We start from the raw sequence: 18,865 nt of genomic DNA on the forward strand, positions 1-18,865 counted from the left end.
TATATGGAAACAAAGTTTGGAAATGAGAAACGAGAATGAAACGATAATAGTCTATGCTAAATGGCATGGAAAAGTGCAAGTGGTCCTCTTGACTCGGTTCAAACACGGGTTATGCGGGGGGAGGTGGGGGGAGGGATTGTTAAATGATTGATAAATGGGAGACTAAGGGTCCCATTGCTAGCAATATACCCAACTAGGTCGGCCTCCACATGGCCCCCCTGGAAACCATCGTGCTGAAGGGTATTCATCACGATGAGCTAACTGACCTGTCTTTTCATCCTCACCTATCATCTTTCACTGCTGCCTCGCCAGTGTATACCGTTGGCGTAGGCGGGGTTACCAGTCCGTCATAATCCATTAAAAAAACACAGGTTATGAGAATTGTTGACGATCTTAAGCTCACAGACGATATCTCGCTCTTAAACTTAAGTCTAAGGCGAGACTTTGCCTCCCTTTGTGTGTTCTACCGCTTGTATAACGGATCGTGTTCTGAGGAATTGTTTGAAATGATGCCCACAGCTACCTTTTATCATCTTATCGCCATCGACAGGGAATACATCCACATACGCTTGAAATTCAAATGGTCACGTACAGTGCGGTTTTAAAGGAATTTTCTCCCACGAACGCTCAGGCTGTGGAATGAGCTCCCTACCGAGGCTTCCCCTAGAGACTACAGTATGGAGTTCTTCAAAAAGGGTATATTAAGGTTTCTCTAGAATCTGTAACGTGCACGTGACACCCCCAGTGCTGCAGGCGTCCATAGGCTACAGTGACCGTTTACCATCAGACGGGCTGTTTGCATTGTGGTATAAAAAATGTGGGAATCCCGTGACGGTTTGAGTATGTATGTTTAATTTTAAAAATCTCAGTCACATTTCACTTTTCCTTTAAGCAACACTTTCTGTTATCTTTTAAAGTCTTTCTCCTTCGTTCTTTCCAGTTATAGCTACTACAAAATATATGTCTATTTATGTATATATATAAATTTGTTAATGTAACTATATATTAGTAAATTATATTCTATTATCTATTTTCTTTCGTCTTTAAATATCCTCTATCTAAAGGTAACAAAATTGGAAAAATTACTCAGCAATGAGAATGTCTTCTGAATCACTTCACCTAAATTTATTTATCGTATTGTTTCTTATTATATTTGGTGCCCTAAGCTGGTGTCACAAAGTGGAAATAAGTACTATTCCTTTATTAATCGATTGAATATGAATTCAATTAAAAACAGTACAGATATACCAAAGATATAGTTATATATCTAAGATATATATATACCTACCCCGGAGTAAAGTTGAAGCAGACGGAAAATTAGAATTCAAACAGAATTCGCAGAAACATAAACAGCTTTGAGTCACCACTAGAATTTTAATTAATCCTAATGATTTGGCATCGTGATCTCATTCACAATAAACAGGTATCGCCTACACAGTGACTAGAATTTAATCAAATTATGTTCTTCTCTATCACTATATCTATATATATAAAAATTAATGCCAGTTTTCGTTGTAATTTTATAACTCAAGAACGGGCTCACCTATCCAAACCAAATGTTTAGGCTTTGTTCGGACTATTTAGTAGATGGTTTATGTGAAGTTTGCACAAAATCGGTAGAGCGGTTCTTCATTAACAAATTGTTAGAATTGTTTGCCATTCTAAGTTGTATAAAAGAAATCGGTACACCGTACGATATTACCCTCACGATATAATTCTTACTAATAAATATTATAAATGTAACACATTTATAATATAAGTAAGTATATGATATTTGGTTTGTTTGTTACCTCGTAACAGCTTAATAAGTCACTATCAAATTTAGTGTACTTTAGTAGGTACTATTTTCATACATATTTCACGGCACTTCTCTCTCAAATATTTCAATTCTATTAATTTCTCTATAATTGTATATAATTTTATTTTATATTAAAATCTGATTGTAAAATTAGTTTATCTAATTCTGAACTGGATTTGCAGTCGGTAAGGTTTATTACGTAGATTCCTAATTGATAATGATAACTATTCATGGTTCTTTTTGTAGAACAAGATTTAAAATTTCTAGTTTTTGTTAGGAATAGAAAGTCAAAGTTAATTTTTTTTATAAAACTTTATGGCTTGGTTGTACAGATTAGCTCAGCTCATGCACCTACATCGTTTTTATCTATCACATTTAGCAATCATTAGCAGTTTTAGTAAAAGTTAACAATAAACTTGACTCTTGACCTTTATTAACATAACATTTGTCTGTTTACCTGGGTGCATGCTATGATTACTGTAATAAAACTAAATTTAATCGTTAGCTGTATGACACATTGAATGCTTATTTTGGATATCACGTGTTTGGACGACTGACTGTGGCACAGTTGCCTTTTAAGTAATCGTTTATTGCATAATAAAAAAGTATTTTATGTAAATACACTATTAGGACTAAAACGATGCGATTGTAGGTAAATAATACCTACATATCCGATTTTTATTGCCGACGTTTCGATGTGGAAAAAAAATAATAGATTATAGACAAGCCACAGAGTAATAAAAATATAGAATGAATAAGCCAATCCTTAGCATAGACATAGAATTAGATAAATATGGGATTCTGAGTTATGATTAAGTTCATAATTAAAGACTCATTCGAGCTCGTCACCACATCTTATACCAATTTTTTCAGTATAAATAAATGCTTCTTACAAAAAATTGTATATTTCAATATGATAAGTCAATTAGTGCTAAACAATATTCGCTAATGGATGCTAAAATGTAATCATATAATTTATCATTACATACGGTTATTCATACAAATTTAATATGAAAATTATAAGATTAACTGGCTTATACAAATAGATGACATAAAATAATTAACATAATAAAGTCTTTATCTAAAAACACGCGTAAGTGTTGGTAATATTTTAAAAGCATCATTTCAACTGCCGCCATATTGCGCCACGAATAATTTATTCATTGTCGTTGAGATGCAAAGACATGCAAACTATTCTGCCATAGCGAAATGAAATTGTAGGTTTATTTTAGCGTATTTTAAGACTGTTTACTGCAATGTAATTCGCATAAATACGTTGCATAGCTTCCTCAAGTACGTACTTTACCCTCTCTTCTCATGTAGTTGAAACCTCGACTTGGCACAGCGTAAATATCTGTTTATTTACATTATGCCTAGTGTTTAGTCTTTTCACCTATGTATCCATAACAACTTATTAATGTCCTACTATTGGGTACGGTGTTCCCCACAAGATGAAAACATTAGTTCATATAGTGTAATATGGAGCAGTGGACAGGAATGGCAACGCATGGGGGGTATCATGGGCGAAACAGTATACTCTGTTATGTCCATGGTACTGCTCGTGTCTAGATGCCATTCTAAGTTGTATAAAAAAAAAAACAGATAATGGCTGAAATGATGATGATGATTAATATTAAAAACTTAAGCCTATTCAGGGAGTTATTTTAAGAAATTTCGAAAGAATTATGAGTTGAAATAAAATAAAAAAAAAATTGTGTATATTTGTTGTGCTTGTCCCTTCGTCATATTTTAAAAGTAAATAACTTAACTGTTTGCTGCTGAACATAGGCCTCCCCCATAAAGGAAGATTTTGCTAGTACTTGCTACGCTTGGCAGGCGTTTTGGTAATCGCAATTAGACTTTGGTGATATTTTAAAAGAGACGCTACTGCATATTAAGTTCGATCATTGAGTTTTCATAAAGAATATTGTGGATAACAAATGTTGTATGTTCACTTCACCATACGGAGAGGTTATTTTAAAGAAAGGAAAAATAATGTAGGTACTTATATATCCACAAAAAGTTGGAATGAAATAAAATATGTACATATGTATGTAAATTTTTTACAAGTATATATCTTTTACCTACTTGTATGGAATTTTAAAAATGACCAAAAACTTTGGAACATGTTTATGGTCATAAAAAATAAAATTAACGCGACAAAATTAGGGAAGTAGTTTGATGACTTCCTCGAGACATTGAAAACGGAATTGATAGTTATTTTATTTCTTTTTTTTTTTTTTAATAAATGAGATGTTTTCGTATGCAAACGTAACACAATATAAGTGCTGGAAATCATTAAAACTAATTAGCTTCTACTTTTATACCAAAACCAAAAATAAAACAAAAACAATAATTTTAAACATTCTACTGACTGAATTTTTCATATATAAATATATAAAAATAATTATAAAAAATTAATATATGCTAAAAAAAGGCAGTTTTAATTTCTGTCTTTTTATAAATGATCTTAGAGACGCGTATCTTGACTTGTATAAAACATGAAAGACGATTTGAATTAAATATAGAGCGACCCGTTTATTTTAATTGCCTTTACTATTTATTTATTTTGATATGGATTAGAAACCGTTGCTTGCGTTTATTGTAGTTACTATTATACAAAAAAAAAAAACATATTGAAACTAGGTCGAGTTGGCGCCAAAACTTTACAGAACACAATTACAAAATCGATTTTCTCAATTTGTTAACAGCAAACGACATATTGGGTTTGCGGAGTATGGGTACAATCATTTGAAATGTGCAATATTTGTGAATCCACATTTTTATAATTGGTTCGCTTGGTGACATAACCTAGTCACAGCTCGCAATGTACTGTTTACTTACTTCTTCGCGTTAGAGTCAGAACGGGTCGCGGAATATAATTGGCCATATAATGATGTTTATATAAATACATGGTAATATGTACTAATAAATGACACGTTCGTTTTAATACAAAAGTGAGATTTCTTTTAGTACAGTGTCAAAAATGGCGGCATTTTCGTGTTATCTATGGTAATAGCAATGGGTATACCTACTAACATCCCTTTGTCATTTATAAAGTGTTGTTTGTTTTACGCAATTAGTTTCTTGCGTTAGTATTAGTCAATATTTAGTATTGTTTAGTAACTCATTTTATGTATGGTACTAATTAATAATAATATTTAATTCAATAGTGTATGCAATAATATATTTATTCATGTTGGCCAGTTTCGTGACAGTGTCGTGACCCTGTGACAAAATCCACATAAAAAATATTAATTCTAATTTACATATCGAAACTAGAAGGTTCATGCAAGAAAAAAAAATGTAAACAAATGAATAATTGGCTCGACCATAGACAGTCTTAATGGAACTTAATGATAGAGGGATGGGGAGCAGCGTCGCACTTCAAACATCTCTAAAACCCGCCTGGGTTTAGCAGCCATAATTTGGCTTTGACCAAACTTCCTCAATAAAGGAAATTTTGCTAGTAGTTTTTTTTTTTACAACACGGGACAAACGAGCATGCGGCTCACCTGATGGTAAGTGACTACCGCCGCCCATGATTACCCACAACAGCATTGCAGGTGTGCTGCCGGCCTTTTAAAAAGGAATATACTCTTTTCATGGAGGTTATGTTGTCGTATCGGTTCGGAAATACTGCTGCTAGAAGTTGATTCCAAAGAATGGTTGTTCGTGGAAGAAACTGCCTTGAAAAACGCACGGTTTGGCAGGAGGATAAACAATCTCTTTAGGATTTAACGATGTATTACGATGGACGCTGTTGTCCATCCCTCGAACTTTAAGTTCGCTTAGTCGCCTTACGACATCCACAGGGAAGGAAGGGATGGCCCATTCTATGCCGGGACCACAGGGAAAATATTAATAGTGATCATGTATATTATGAAATCGGTTTCATGCACCGTGCATGTAAGTATTAATTGAAATAAAAAAAAAAAACTGAACTAACAAGGTATTTGTTGACGTTGGTCAGTATCGAAACTGTCAATCCACGTGGCTCGAGCCGCGGAAATGCTAGTAATAAAATAATAACGTGAGACAGCACTGTGATTAATCAATGATCAATTGTATCACGCCATCGTTGAAGTTCTCAAGTGGACAGAAAAAGATTAATTCCAGCAATTATACAACATAGTTGTTTACAAGGAAATAATTAAAATGGACGCATCAAGACATCTATAACATATACGTAATCGGGGGAAAAGGATTGTTAGCAATGGAGTTTGACAGCCCCATTGCTAGCAATATACCTTATTAGGTCGACCTCCACGTGGTTCCCCCTGGAAACCATCGTGAACAATTCTTGTTGAATTCGTCACGATGGGCTAACTGACCTACTTCATCCTCACCTATCATCCTTCACTGGTGCCCCACCGGTGTATACCGATAGCGCGGGTGGGGTTAACATTCTATTATCATCCATTAAAAAAAAAAACATACGTAATCTGTTGTATGAATTACATTTTATTTATTTCACTCGCTCACAAAATATCAGTGTTTTGCTCTTTTTAGGGCAAAGCAATAAACTGAGTTGTGACCATTTTGTGTTACAGTGGCACACGCATAAAGGGAAAAATTGTCACTAATTTTATGCTATTTGTTTTTATTTTTTAATTTTTTTGTACATGTATCTTTTTTATCTTTTTTCGCTGCACATTTATGTCTATTGTTGTTTGTGCTGTAAGCAATGCAAAGAAATTATCTATCTATTTATTTATTGCACAATAAAACTTTGTATAAGTGGCGAGCTTCATGTCTTATGGCATTCTCTACCAGCTAACCATTAGGTGAAAGCAAAAAGCGTATGAAGAGTAGATGTGGTGAAAAATATGCGACATAACTATAGTAACATATTGAAATAATTATACATAAGAAATACACATATAATACATAGGTAAATATTAATAAATCTATACATTTTTTATGCAACTTAGAATGCCAAACAAGCTGACCGTCCACCTGATAGCAACTGGTAATCGTCGCCTATAGACATGAACAGTACCGTGGACATAACAGAGTATACTGTTTCGCCCATGATACCCCCCATGCGTTGCCATTCTTGAGGACTCAGGTGTTATTTCCCTGTACCCTGTAAATTCACGCCATATCCCACCCTTCAAACCGAAACACAGCCATGCAAACACAACTGCTTTACGGTAGAAACACGAATGGGACAGAGGTACCCAAGCAATCGACTTTTGTACAAAGTCTCCCTCTGGTGACTAAATATATACCTATACGTGATAGCTATATAAAATATCGATTAGTATGATATAATTCAGATAGATGTAGTGTCTCACACAAATCACACAAAACACTACCAATTGAACATCGTTACTCTATTTATAAAACAAATAAATTAACTAAATAGACATCCTTTTACTATTACAAAGGCCAACTGTTCAAAATGATGGACCGTACGCAAACGATTCCACTATTAACTAGTGGATTCCAAGCTAAATAACACTTGAATATTGTCTTTGAGTTACTGTATTTCTTATAAGGATTGACAAATGTTCATATAAAATAATATATTGTTGTCTATGACTGAGAATTTAAACAATTATCTTTGAATTGTGGGGCTTAGATTATATAGATAGAGACTCGAGTGTCAAAAAGAGATAAATTTGTATGCAGATACTTCTATCTAAAGCTTTTATTAGGTAGGTGGGTGGGTGAGTACATACTTTTTAATTTAACAGAGATGATAATTTTAGGCGGGAAATGTTTATGGTCACAATTTTTTTTATGACTATCACAGAGAATAGTACAATAAGTTTATACTGTTTTAATTTATATATAAATTTATATTTTAATTATTAATCGACAAATGTAATCGACTCGAATGTAAAAAACGGAAAATATCTAAAACTTTTCACTAACAAACTAGTTTTTTTTTTAAATGTGTCATGGAAACTTAATTATGCATTATAAGAACAAAGATTATTGGTATCATCGCAAAAGATTCATTCAGATATATCAAGAAATGATCGACTTAATAAGAAATCCATATAATCGTCTTAATTATTTTTTTTTTAATCGTGGGACGTGCCATTGTTGTGTAGGCCATTGTCCATTGTTGTTTTTTTAAAGATTATTTACATTTATGATTGTGACACTCACGTGTCTATGATCATTTCCGTTACGCTCATTTTTTTTTCATCTAAATTAGTAGCATTTATTTAGTTATTGATTTATATTCAATTAAAAGAGAAGTTAATCTAAGTATGTGTATGCGTATATCTGTGGATTCTAAAATGTTCAGCGAAATGTAGGCCTTAGTCTCGATCATATTAATATATTCGTAGTAGTTCTTAGGAAAGGACACCAATTTGCCAATTTCGAAGGAAACTGACAAGGAATTTGCGCGGGAAATATTTGGTAATTTATAAAAAAATATTAAAAACACAAATCGATTATTTTTTTTAAGTTAAAAAAATTAGTTAAAAGAACATAAAGTTATTTAATGGATTTGAACTAAATTGTGAAATAGTTTACGTTAAATAATTTTAACATGATAAAAACGCGTATAAATGTTATCAATAAAGGGACTAATACAGAATAATTTTCATTGTTTTTAAAATGCAATCATAATTGGTGAAGATAGATTAATGGCAATGCATGGGGGGTATCATGGGCGAAACCGTATACTCTGTTATGTCTATGGTACTGCTCATGTCTATAGGCGCCGGTTACCACTTTCCATCAGGTGGACTGTCAGCTTGTTTGCCATTCTAAGTTGAATAAAAAAAAATACATATTCATTATTGTTCCCTTCAGAAGATTACAGTAGTACACTTAGAAAAATATAAAAAAAAATGTAATTTTTTGAAAGGAAAGGTCACACTGAGAATATATGTAGATATATATTAACCAATATAGCATATAATAAATATAGTATAATAAATATAAGTATATAGCATATAATAAATATAGTAAAATAAGAATTAAAGAAGTTGCTTAATGACATGTATGTTTAGTTAGTTCTAAAGTTGTTTACATTTTGGATGTTTGAGCTTTAAAATAAATGTGCACGCTCAATTAAAGCCAAGTAGCTGGCTAATTTGGTGTCTCAGTCGGATGGAATATTAAGAAATTAGCACAAACATAGGGTGGGGTCAGTCGGGGGCCGCGCGGCGCTGTGTCGCAAACGGCAAATAAAGAGAGGACATCGTGATTTGCTGTACCGACAGCAGACGATTGTGGCATTTAAAAAAAAATATATATTTTTTACTTCCTTTGCTAATTCTATAAATGTGAAAGTGGGTTTGTTAATTTATTTGTTTAGTACCTATTGGCGCCTTATCTCAACTAACTAATACATATAGGGGGGAAAGGGATTGTTAGTAATGGAGACTGACAATCTAATCTAATGCTAGCAATATACCCAACCAGGTCGACCTCCTCGCGGTTCCCCCTGGAAACTATCATGGTTAATTCCGGATGAATTCATCATGATGGGCTAACTGGCCTGTTTGGATTCTCATCTATCACCTCTCACTGGTGCTCCGCCAGCGTATCCCGTTAGCGCAGGCGGGATAACCATTCTATTTTCACCCATCAAGAACTAATACATATATTATATGGAATAGAGAAGTATTTAGCTCGGCTAATAAAAAAATCCGGTGACACAGACGGAGTCACGGGTTTTACTAAAATCTTTGAATTACTAAAATCAATATTCTACATCCATTCATATGAATGTTAAGATTCATTCAAATCTGTTCAGCCATTTACGACAACATTCAATTATCTGTGATTCGCTCCTTTGAGGGCGAAGCAATAAACTGAGTTGTGAATATTTTGTATATTTTGTTATAACATACGCGTAAAAGGAAAAAATTTACTTGGCTTTTATGTATTTTATTTTAATCATTTCTCTTATCTCGTTTTTTTGTGTATATCTGTATATATTATAGCTTGTGTGCTGTAAGTAATGCAAATAAATTATATATCTATCTATCTATCACAAAAATAATGGAATATACATATATACATACTATTAATATTCGAGTAGGTCTTATCAAGCCATATTATACCATACATATACAATTTTAAGGGCTTCTTCAGGTATAAGTCAGGTCAAGTTTAGAATCAAGAAGTACTAACCTGTTTTTTAGTCGTACGAAATAAGGTTTTACATTTTCGCTTTTATTGTAGAATTCAGGATATTTTCAGTAAGTATAAAATAATATAAAAAAAAAAAATATTGCTGCCGACTCTACCTTCATATTCATTGTGCGGACATTAATTTTGCACTTTATTTACGCAAATTGCTTAACAGCAATGGGACAGCGTTTACTAAAGTGGCTTTTATAATGTAAGGAATAAAGTACATAATTGAAGGAACTTACGATTACGTGTAATATAAATATGTCCCTTCGGTCGTTGTAGGGATAGCCCTAAAATATTACTCTGTAGAAACTAGTCTTACAGAGTAATATTTTTATACAATAGTACAAAACTTATGCATGATAGTTTATTATGTAGGGCACCAAAAATCTATAATAAAATACCAAAATCTATAAAGGATGCACCAACTAATGTATTTAAGTATAAATTAAAAAAGACCAGAGGGAGACTTTGTACAAATTCGATTGCTTGAGCACCTCTGTCTCATTCGTGTTTCAACCGTGAAGCAGTTGTGTTTGCATGGCTGTGTTTCGGTTTGAAGGGTGGGATATGGCGTGAATTTACTGGGTATAGAGGAATAATACCTGAGTCCTCAGGAATGGCAATGCATGGGGGTATCATGGGCGAAACAGTATACTCTGTTATGTCCATGGTACTGCTCATGTCTATAGGCGACGGTTACCACTTTCCATCAGATGGGCCGTCAGTTTGTTTGCCATTCTAAGTTGTATAAAACCAAACAAAACAAATTCTTAATCAATAAATGTTATTACAATGTATGCGAATCCTTTAATGATAAAATTTGACAAAAGGAATATTTATTTAAATTTATTAACATCATTGTGACATCGTTCTTTCGACAAAAAAATCGACATTTTTGCCTGACAATTATTATTTATTTAAAAGTATTTAAAATTGGAATGTGATGACGATTAATGGTATAAAATGGACTTGATGTATAATGTGAACTATCTGCGTAACTACATATGTTTGTATGGCGTACAGGCTAAACATGTCGAACGATATCATATTGTCAACATGTGCATGTATTTATACGCATGTTTTACAAATAAATAAATCTTGAATCTTGATAGCATCATATTGTCTTAATTAATTATTTTAAATCACATATTTAGACTGAAATATATACATATATTGTGTTTTATTTATTTATCGATTACTCTGTATAGATCTCGCTATAATTATTTGCAAAACTATTTTTAAATTTAAAATGTATACTCATACATAATTGTATGTCTTTAAACACATTAAACACAACTTAGAATGGTAAACAAGCTGGCGGTCCACCTGATGGAAAGTAGTAACCGTCGCCTATAGATATGAGCAATACCATTGACATAACAGAGTATACTGTTTCGCCCATGATACTCCCCATGCGTTGCAATTCCTGAGGACTCAGGTGTTATTCTTCTGTACCCTGTAAATTCACGCCATATCCCACCCTTCAAACCGAAAGACAGCCATGCAAACACAACTTCTTCACGGTAAAACACGAATGGGACAGAGGTTAAAAACGCAAGAAGTCGTCTTCTATTTTACGAGTACCGTTCTGGGCAATTTGCCCGGCAGTATGCCTCCTCTTTCCCCTCTTCATTTCATAAAGTGACAATATTTTATTATCCAAACATAAATATGAAACACTTCGGATTATGTGGGGGATCAGGTTAGCACTTTTAGTTTGGTAATCAATAGAACCAGTTCAGTTGGCGACTGAGGCATTTATGTATTTACCATAAAATGTCAATATTACTGACATCACGGTAACAAGATAATAATTATGTCTATTATTTATTTAATGTCCGACAAATGACATAATGCGACTATTGTTAACGAGATTACATCTGTAGGCTATATGTATACGAGTCAAGGAGGACTAGTTTCTAAGTATGTATATGAAGCCAAGAAAATAAAATAAAAACATTTATAAAAGTCGACCAAGGAACAGTTTTCAAACAGCCATATTATAGAGCATTATATAGAGTGATTATTATTTAAGAGTCGACACTACCCTTATATGGATGAAATTAGAATATTAATCTATGCAACCATTGAGGCAATAAAATAAATGAATATTTATAATGTTATATAACTATTTATACTGTGATTCTGTTAAAAATATCGAAATTGATGGGTTCTATAAAAGACCTGGATAATTTGTAGTATAAAATTTTCAAATTCTTAAACTAGTGACACAGATTTCATGCAAACTTTTTTTATTTCTAAGTAACTTGAATGTAGTACAGTATCTATCTTACAGAGAAAAAAAAATCAAAATGATAATCACTCAAAGACAATATGCGACAGATTATAAATACGTTTAAATTAAAAAAAAGAAGTTACCTTTCTTTACGAGAAAAAGTGAAAAAAACTTGTTCCTGCATCACATATATCCTGGTTCATAACTAACTTGGGAATTTTAATGTTATCCTTGACATTTTATTATGACTTTATGCATCCTTTAAATAATAAAATACAACATATTTCCATAAATTAAAAACAGCTGGGCTTGGTGTTCAAAATAATTTCGTTTTTATGCTTTCCGTTCTTTAAAGTTGTTGACATTTAATTATGGAATCATAAATCTAACTATACTTTTAATGTTTATTGTTAGTTTAGGTAAAAGAAACATGCATATGCAGCCATAATGAACGTAAGCAATATTTATTTTTCATTTTAAATTTGTTGCACATTTTATTGATACCCATTATATATGATATATATTATTGATGTCTATTGTAGGTTCTAGGCCCTTTTATAATAATAAAAATAGTCCAATAAAGTAAGAATAAGTTGATGGCCGTGTGGTCCTGGCATAGAATAGGCCATCCCTTTCTTTCTCGTGGCTATGGTAAGAGGCAATTAAGGGGGGGGGGGAGGGGGGAGGTATGAACAGCAGCGTCCCTCATAAAACATCTCCAAAGCCTACTGGACAAAAACTACTTGTAAAACCCCTCAAGGGGAGGCTTATGTTCAGCAGTGGACAGGTAACAATTGATACAACAAAGTAACAGTAAGTAGAAGTAGCAATAGACCAGCCATATAGCTCAAAGAGCAGATAATAAAAGCAAGATTCTTGGTAGGATTATTCCTATTCCTGCTTTTATCCCAGTTATTTGTGGTTGACGTAATATGTTTTTATTCATATTAAAAAAAAAAAAAAACTAAATCTAATATTTTATATAACCCATAACTGAAGCGTAGGTTCTATTGTTAGTCTCATTTAAAATTAAATATCTAATTATTCGTAATGATAAAAAGGTACATTGCTAAATCTGATGGACGTTCGACACATCAGCGCGTAACTGAGTTTTGATTATGACACAAAAAGAATGTCAAGCGTCTATGACCTTTATTAAAAGATGGACTCTGACGTGATAGAGGAATGAAATAGCTTTTTCATCGTGCGTTGTGTTACAAAATTTAATTATTGACCCCACTGAACTATGACAATACTGGTCCAAGATTCGATTCCATTGATAGCGGATTATTGCGTCAAACTGCCAATGTCGTTTAGAGTCTCGGATGTGGATTTCGTCATGTAATATTTTTAATTATTCTACATAATATTTAATTACAATATGATTTTATTCTTTACCAGAAGAAGATTTTAGGCACTCTGTCCCATTCGTGTTTCTACTATGAAGCCATTGTGTTTGCATGGCTGTGTTTCAGTTTGAAAGGTGGGATATGGCAGTGAATACAGAGTACAAAGACATAACACCTGAGTCTTAAGGAATGGCAACGCATGAAGGGGTATCATGGGCGAAACAGTATACTCTGTTATGCCCGTGGTACTGCTCATGTCTATAGGTGACGGTTAACACATTCCATCAGGTGTGTCGTCAGCTTGTTTGCCATTAATACAAATGAACAAACAAACCCTTTTCATTTTATATTATTAGCCCAAACATTACTAGATATTATTAAGGATTATATGAACCTTTTAAAGATTTGTTATTATATATATAAATATGAACGTGATATTATTTTCCTCTGTCCTATCTTTTCCGTGGATATTGTAAGAGGCGACAAACGGAATTTAATGGTCGAGAAATGAGCAATAGCTTCCCGTATCACCAAAGTCTAATTGCAGTTGACAATCCGCCTATCAAGCATGGAAACTTCAACAAAACCTCGACCCTGGGGAAGGCCAAGTCCAGTTGACAACTGATATAATAATAATAATAATTTTAAACCATTGAAATCATGCTGAGCATGAACCGTGCTCGATATCGCAGTGCGAATATAACCTAAAAACTGTCCTATCTCTTATGTTGCACAAAATAATACATATTTGCAAAATTACATCAAAATTATTGTACTTGAGCAGTTTCGGAGATTAGAGTGAACGAATATCGTGATTTGCTAATTTTTATATATATTAAGATTTCATTTTAATAAATTTTTGCCTAATATTCTCTAGAAATGATTGAATTTAGCAAAATTCTTACCTGTGAATTGGCTTGCAGCACTGCGGCACCATTTGAGTTCACAACACCATTGTTGCACTGGGCTTTGTGGACACACACATATCCTTGTCCTGAACAGGTCTGCTGCAAAGCACCGCCCGAGCTGACTCCGGTGGTTCCTCTCGAGCTCTCATCGATGTTAACGCTTTGGCTGTAGTCGAATTCACTAGTCTTCTGGGTATTTTGGATGAGGTTAATTCCTGCACCGGGAGTGGAGGCGGTGAAGGGCCTAGGAGAGGACCCTACAAAGCCGCTGCCAGCGAATTTGTTACCAGAGAAAGAACCACTGTTATATCCACCCTGGCTGGACGCGCCTTGGCTGGAACCTGTGGTTTGCCCAGCACCAAAGCTCTGGAAGCCAGAGCTTGAGCTTTGGAATGAAGATCCACTTTGAGAACCTGAATTGAAGGCGCCTTGAGCGTTTAATCCTGAACCCTGAGAGCTTGCACCATAACCACTCTGAGATCCAGTAGCAGATCCTGAACTTTGAGATCCAGCTCCGAATCCGGCAGTTTGAGATCCAGCTCCAAATCCTGCAGTTTGGGATCCGGCTCCAAATCCTGTAGTTTGAGATCCGGCTCCAAATCCTGCACTTTGAGATCCGGCTCCAAAACTAGCGCTTTGACCAGTTGCACCAAAACCACTAGATTGGGAACCAAATTGACTAGATCCTTGCGAAGACCCGAATCCACCTTGAGCTTGAAAACCACCCTGTCCGAGTTTTACGCCACCATTTAAGAATGGATTTTTTGATAAATCAATGTTTCCTTTGCTGCTGAAAGAAGATGATTCAAAGGATGATGATTCGAATGCACTAGCTGGTTTGCCGCCTTGAGCTCCACCAGCAGCTCCCGCTACAAAACCTCCGTTTAAGAAGGGATTTGCTGATATATCTATTCCACCAGCACCGGTGCTTCCGCTGCTCGAAAAGGAACTAGAGCTAGACTTGCTGAACTTTTCAAAGTTTCCACCGCTGTCGCCGCTCTTGAAAGGCGAATCTTGGTTCATCCACCAGAACGGGCCGTTGCCAGGTAGACCGCCTTCGAATACGTTATTTCCGAAGGTACCTGCTGCGTGGAAGTTGAATTCGTTGGCTGTATCCGCCGCAGCGGCCGCACGGAAGGCATCTACGTTTCCAAACCTTTCAATGACTCTGCCATCTTTGACTTTAATTCCAGCGCAGCCTTTATCGCTGGAACAGCCTTCAAATGACTGTTGAGTGTGTACTTCAGCGCCTGGAAGCGCTTGAATGGCTGCGAGAACATCATTTGGGGATTTAACGTTGAATTTGGTGGCGCAAGAGCTGCACCGCTCTTTCCTCGGACTCGTTTCGCTTTCTTCTGCTTCCACTATGGGTTCTTTACTCTGTGGCAGTTCTTTTACATCCTCGATGTTCTCTGGGAGGGCAGTGACTGTTATGAGGAGGCATATTGCCACCACTGTGTGTAGTGGCTTCATGGTTCTGTAACAATCAACAGTTATTATGTTAATTATGCAGTTATTTAAATGTACTAAATCTTAAACTGTAATATCACATCATTGACAAGTAGTATAGGCATAGTAATATTTACATAATAGAATATAGACAGAAATAAAGAATATAAAATAGGCCACCCCTTCCTTTCCCGTGGATATCATAAAAAGAGATTAAGGGAGGGTGAGAGATGGACAGCAGCGTTCCTCTTAAAACATGTCTAAAGCTTGACCGCGGTTGCCAATCCGCCTGCCAAGTCTGGCAACTACTGGCGAAACTTCCCAAAGGGGGGGGGGGCTTATGTTCAGCAATAGACAATGATTAAGACATTATAGTTACAGTTTTCAATTTGTGATAATTTTTTTTTTAAATTGTTTCACTTTATTCCAGAGGTACCAACATAAAAATAAATAAATATCCCATCATTGTTATTAATAATTTATAAATGACACAGGAAATGAAGAATATTATAATATTATAAATAACCAAGCCCTATATACATATATATGTATATATTTTAATTTGCATTCCAAAAAAGCCGGTAAAATAACTAATTAATAAATCAAACAAACGTCTAGTATTGCTTGATTACTTCACAAAATGTCATTGCCATGTGTCACAGGAAATGAGAAACGGTTAATTAGCATGACCGAGAGCGGTACACTGGTGATGCGGTTAGGCTACTGGTTATCCGAAGCTGTGGGTTATATTTACTAAGATCAGTTTGCGCTTAATCCTTAGCTTACTTTATGGTAAGTGATGATAAGGATCTTAGTAGCATATGATGTTGATTATTACATATATATATATATATATATATATATATATATATATATATATATATATATATATATATATATATATAGGCTTTAGAGATGTTTTAAGAGGAACGCTGCTGCCCATCCCTCGTCCTCCTTTAATCGATTCTTACGACGCCCACGGGATAGGAAGGGATGGGCTATTCTATGCCGGGACCACACGGCTAATTTAACATAGTATATGATGACTATTTTAAATTTTATTTAAATTATTGAAAAGGTTACACGTTTAGCTACTAAAACTTTAGCGAAATAATCAAAAATAGAACAAAGAAAATAAAAATATCGATTAAAAATTCAAGGTTGAATTATTTGAAAGAATTGCACGCAAAATGTTGATGTGATTTATTCATAAAGACTTAAGGTATAAAATCGTTTGGTGTTACATTTTAACGTTTTTAAATTGAGGTGTTTACATTTAAAATTTATTGGTACTAATATTCTAGTTGCAAAAAAGTCGTTAAACAATTTTTTACCTACAACCTTTTAATTAAGGTCTTTTTTTAATAAAAAATTCACTGTCCAGTTATAAAATTGTTTCGTTTGACAAGATGGACTGTCATTTGTAAGATCGTGTCGTATTTTTTTTTTTTAATTCACATCAGAATTAAAGGAGACATGGTACTCAACATTTGCTTCTTAATTTTGCATTCGACAAATGCCTCTCTTTACCCCATTACACATTATAGTTGTAAGCACATTTTTTTCAAACCCTCTTTAAATGGGGGGAAGGGATTGTTAGTAATGCGTAATATCAGTCCCATTGCTAGCAATATGCCCATTAAGGTCAACCTCCACGTGGTCGGCGGGATTATTTGCGGTCGGCGTAATATGGTTTTATCCATATTTCTAAATGATTTGGCTTTTAGTTTTACGACCGCCCACCTGCCAGACATCAACCCTCTTTGGGAGTACATTTGTTGGTGGTTTCCGCCACCTACGGTTTGGAGGAAAGGATTGAGGAAAAAAGGAAGGGAACGTTGGAAATGCGTAAAGGAAATTAGTAAATGAGAGGAATGAGGCAGTTATGTGGGAAAGGAAAGGGGGACACTGCAGGGGCTCGGGAGGCCGGGGTCGCATACCCGTATGCGCTTATTCTAGAATCGGACAGATTTCTAGAGAAGAACACCCCTGATATAAATATATATAAATATTTATATTGTAGCATAAATACCTTATAATGATTAATGTCATGAATTGTATGTTCCAGTGAGTAGTTTGCAAGTCCTACATCCACCCACAAGCGACTTTCGTTTAACCTTGTAATACCTACGCTTATCCTATTCAGGTATCCTAAATTTTATAAGGCTATTGTACTTCGTTCAAGGAGGTTAAATAGCATTGTTAATTATGACGACGAGCAGTCGCTATTAGTCGCCACTATTTTTTTTTTTTGTTATGATTTAACACTTAATGTTGGGACACTTGATACGACACGACGAACTTATGAACACTATAATAGAAGGTAAGATAGAAGGAAGGAGGGGAGAGGGAGACCGAGACATAGTTACAAAAGGCAGATCAAGGAAGGAGTTGGTGTCGTGTCGTATCAAGAGGTGAAGAGGGTCGCTGACAATCGTAGCGAGTGGCGAGAGCTCCACCGACAAGAGCGCAGCTCTTAAATAGGATAGATAGATAGATGATTTAACTTGATTATACGAAACAGTTTACTTTGTTATGTCCATGGTACTGCTCATGTCTATAGGCGACGGTTACCACTTTCCATCAGGTGGGCCGTCAGCTTGTTTGACATTCTAAGTTGTATAAAAAAAAATATTATACAAGAAAGAAATGTGCTTTCGCATTTTTCCCCGGTCAATTCTTGTTTTAGACTAAAACAACAAATGTCGTCAAAACTGGCGTATTATTATATATAATGTCCAACAAAAAATATTTCCCATTAATTTTCTAAATGCCACGGAATATGGTAGCTCAATAATTACTATTATCATAGGTATATAAATAATCTCGCGTCTAAATAAACTCACTTAATTCTGTTAATGGCGCCCGCCCACTCCATGACCTATTATGAAGACGTCTGTTTGACTCAATGTTACCAACCGAATTTGGCGTTTGACTTTGTTGTATCTCCACACAATATCTCACGGAGAGGATCCAAGTGGTTCAGTGAACCGACAATGTCTTGGGTTCG

General features: G+C 34.6%; 1 protein-coding gene across 1 annotated transcript in view; it reads right to left on the reverse strand.

The window, feature by feature from the left end:
• LOC113510950 (serine-rich adhesin for platelets) overlaps positions 1-18,865 on the reverse strand; it is a 74,543-nt gene that overhangs the window by 31,475 nt on the left and 24,203 nt on the right. The window contains exon 2 of the mRNA XM_052902020.1: positions 14,404-15,883. Coding sequence (XP_052757980.1) covers positions 14,404-15,879 — 1,476 coding nt within the window. The 5' untranslated portion in view covers positions 15,880-15,883. The remainder of the gene's footprint in view (positions 1-14,403; positions 15,884-18,865) is intronic.

The sequence above is a fragment of the Galleria mellonella genome, unplaced genomic scaffold, assembly GCF_026898425.1.
Source record: "Galleria mellonella isolate WM207_F2 unplaced genomic scaffold, CSIRO_AGI_GalMel_v1 utg87, whole genome shotgun sequence".
Lineage (NCBI taxonomy): Eukaryota > Metazoa > Arthropoda > Insecta > Lepidoptera > Pyralidae > Galleria > Galleria mellonella.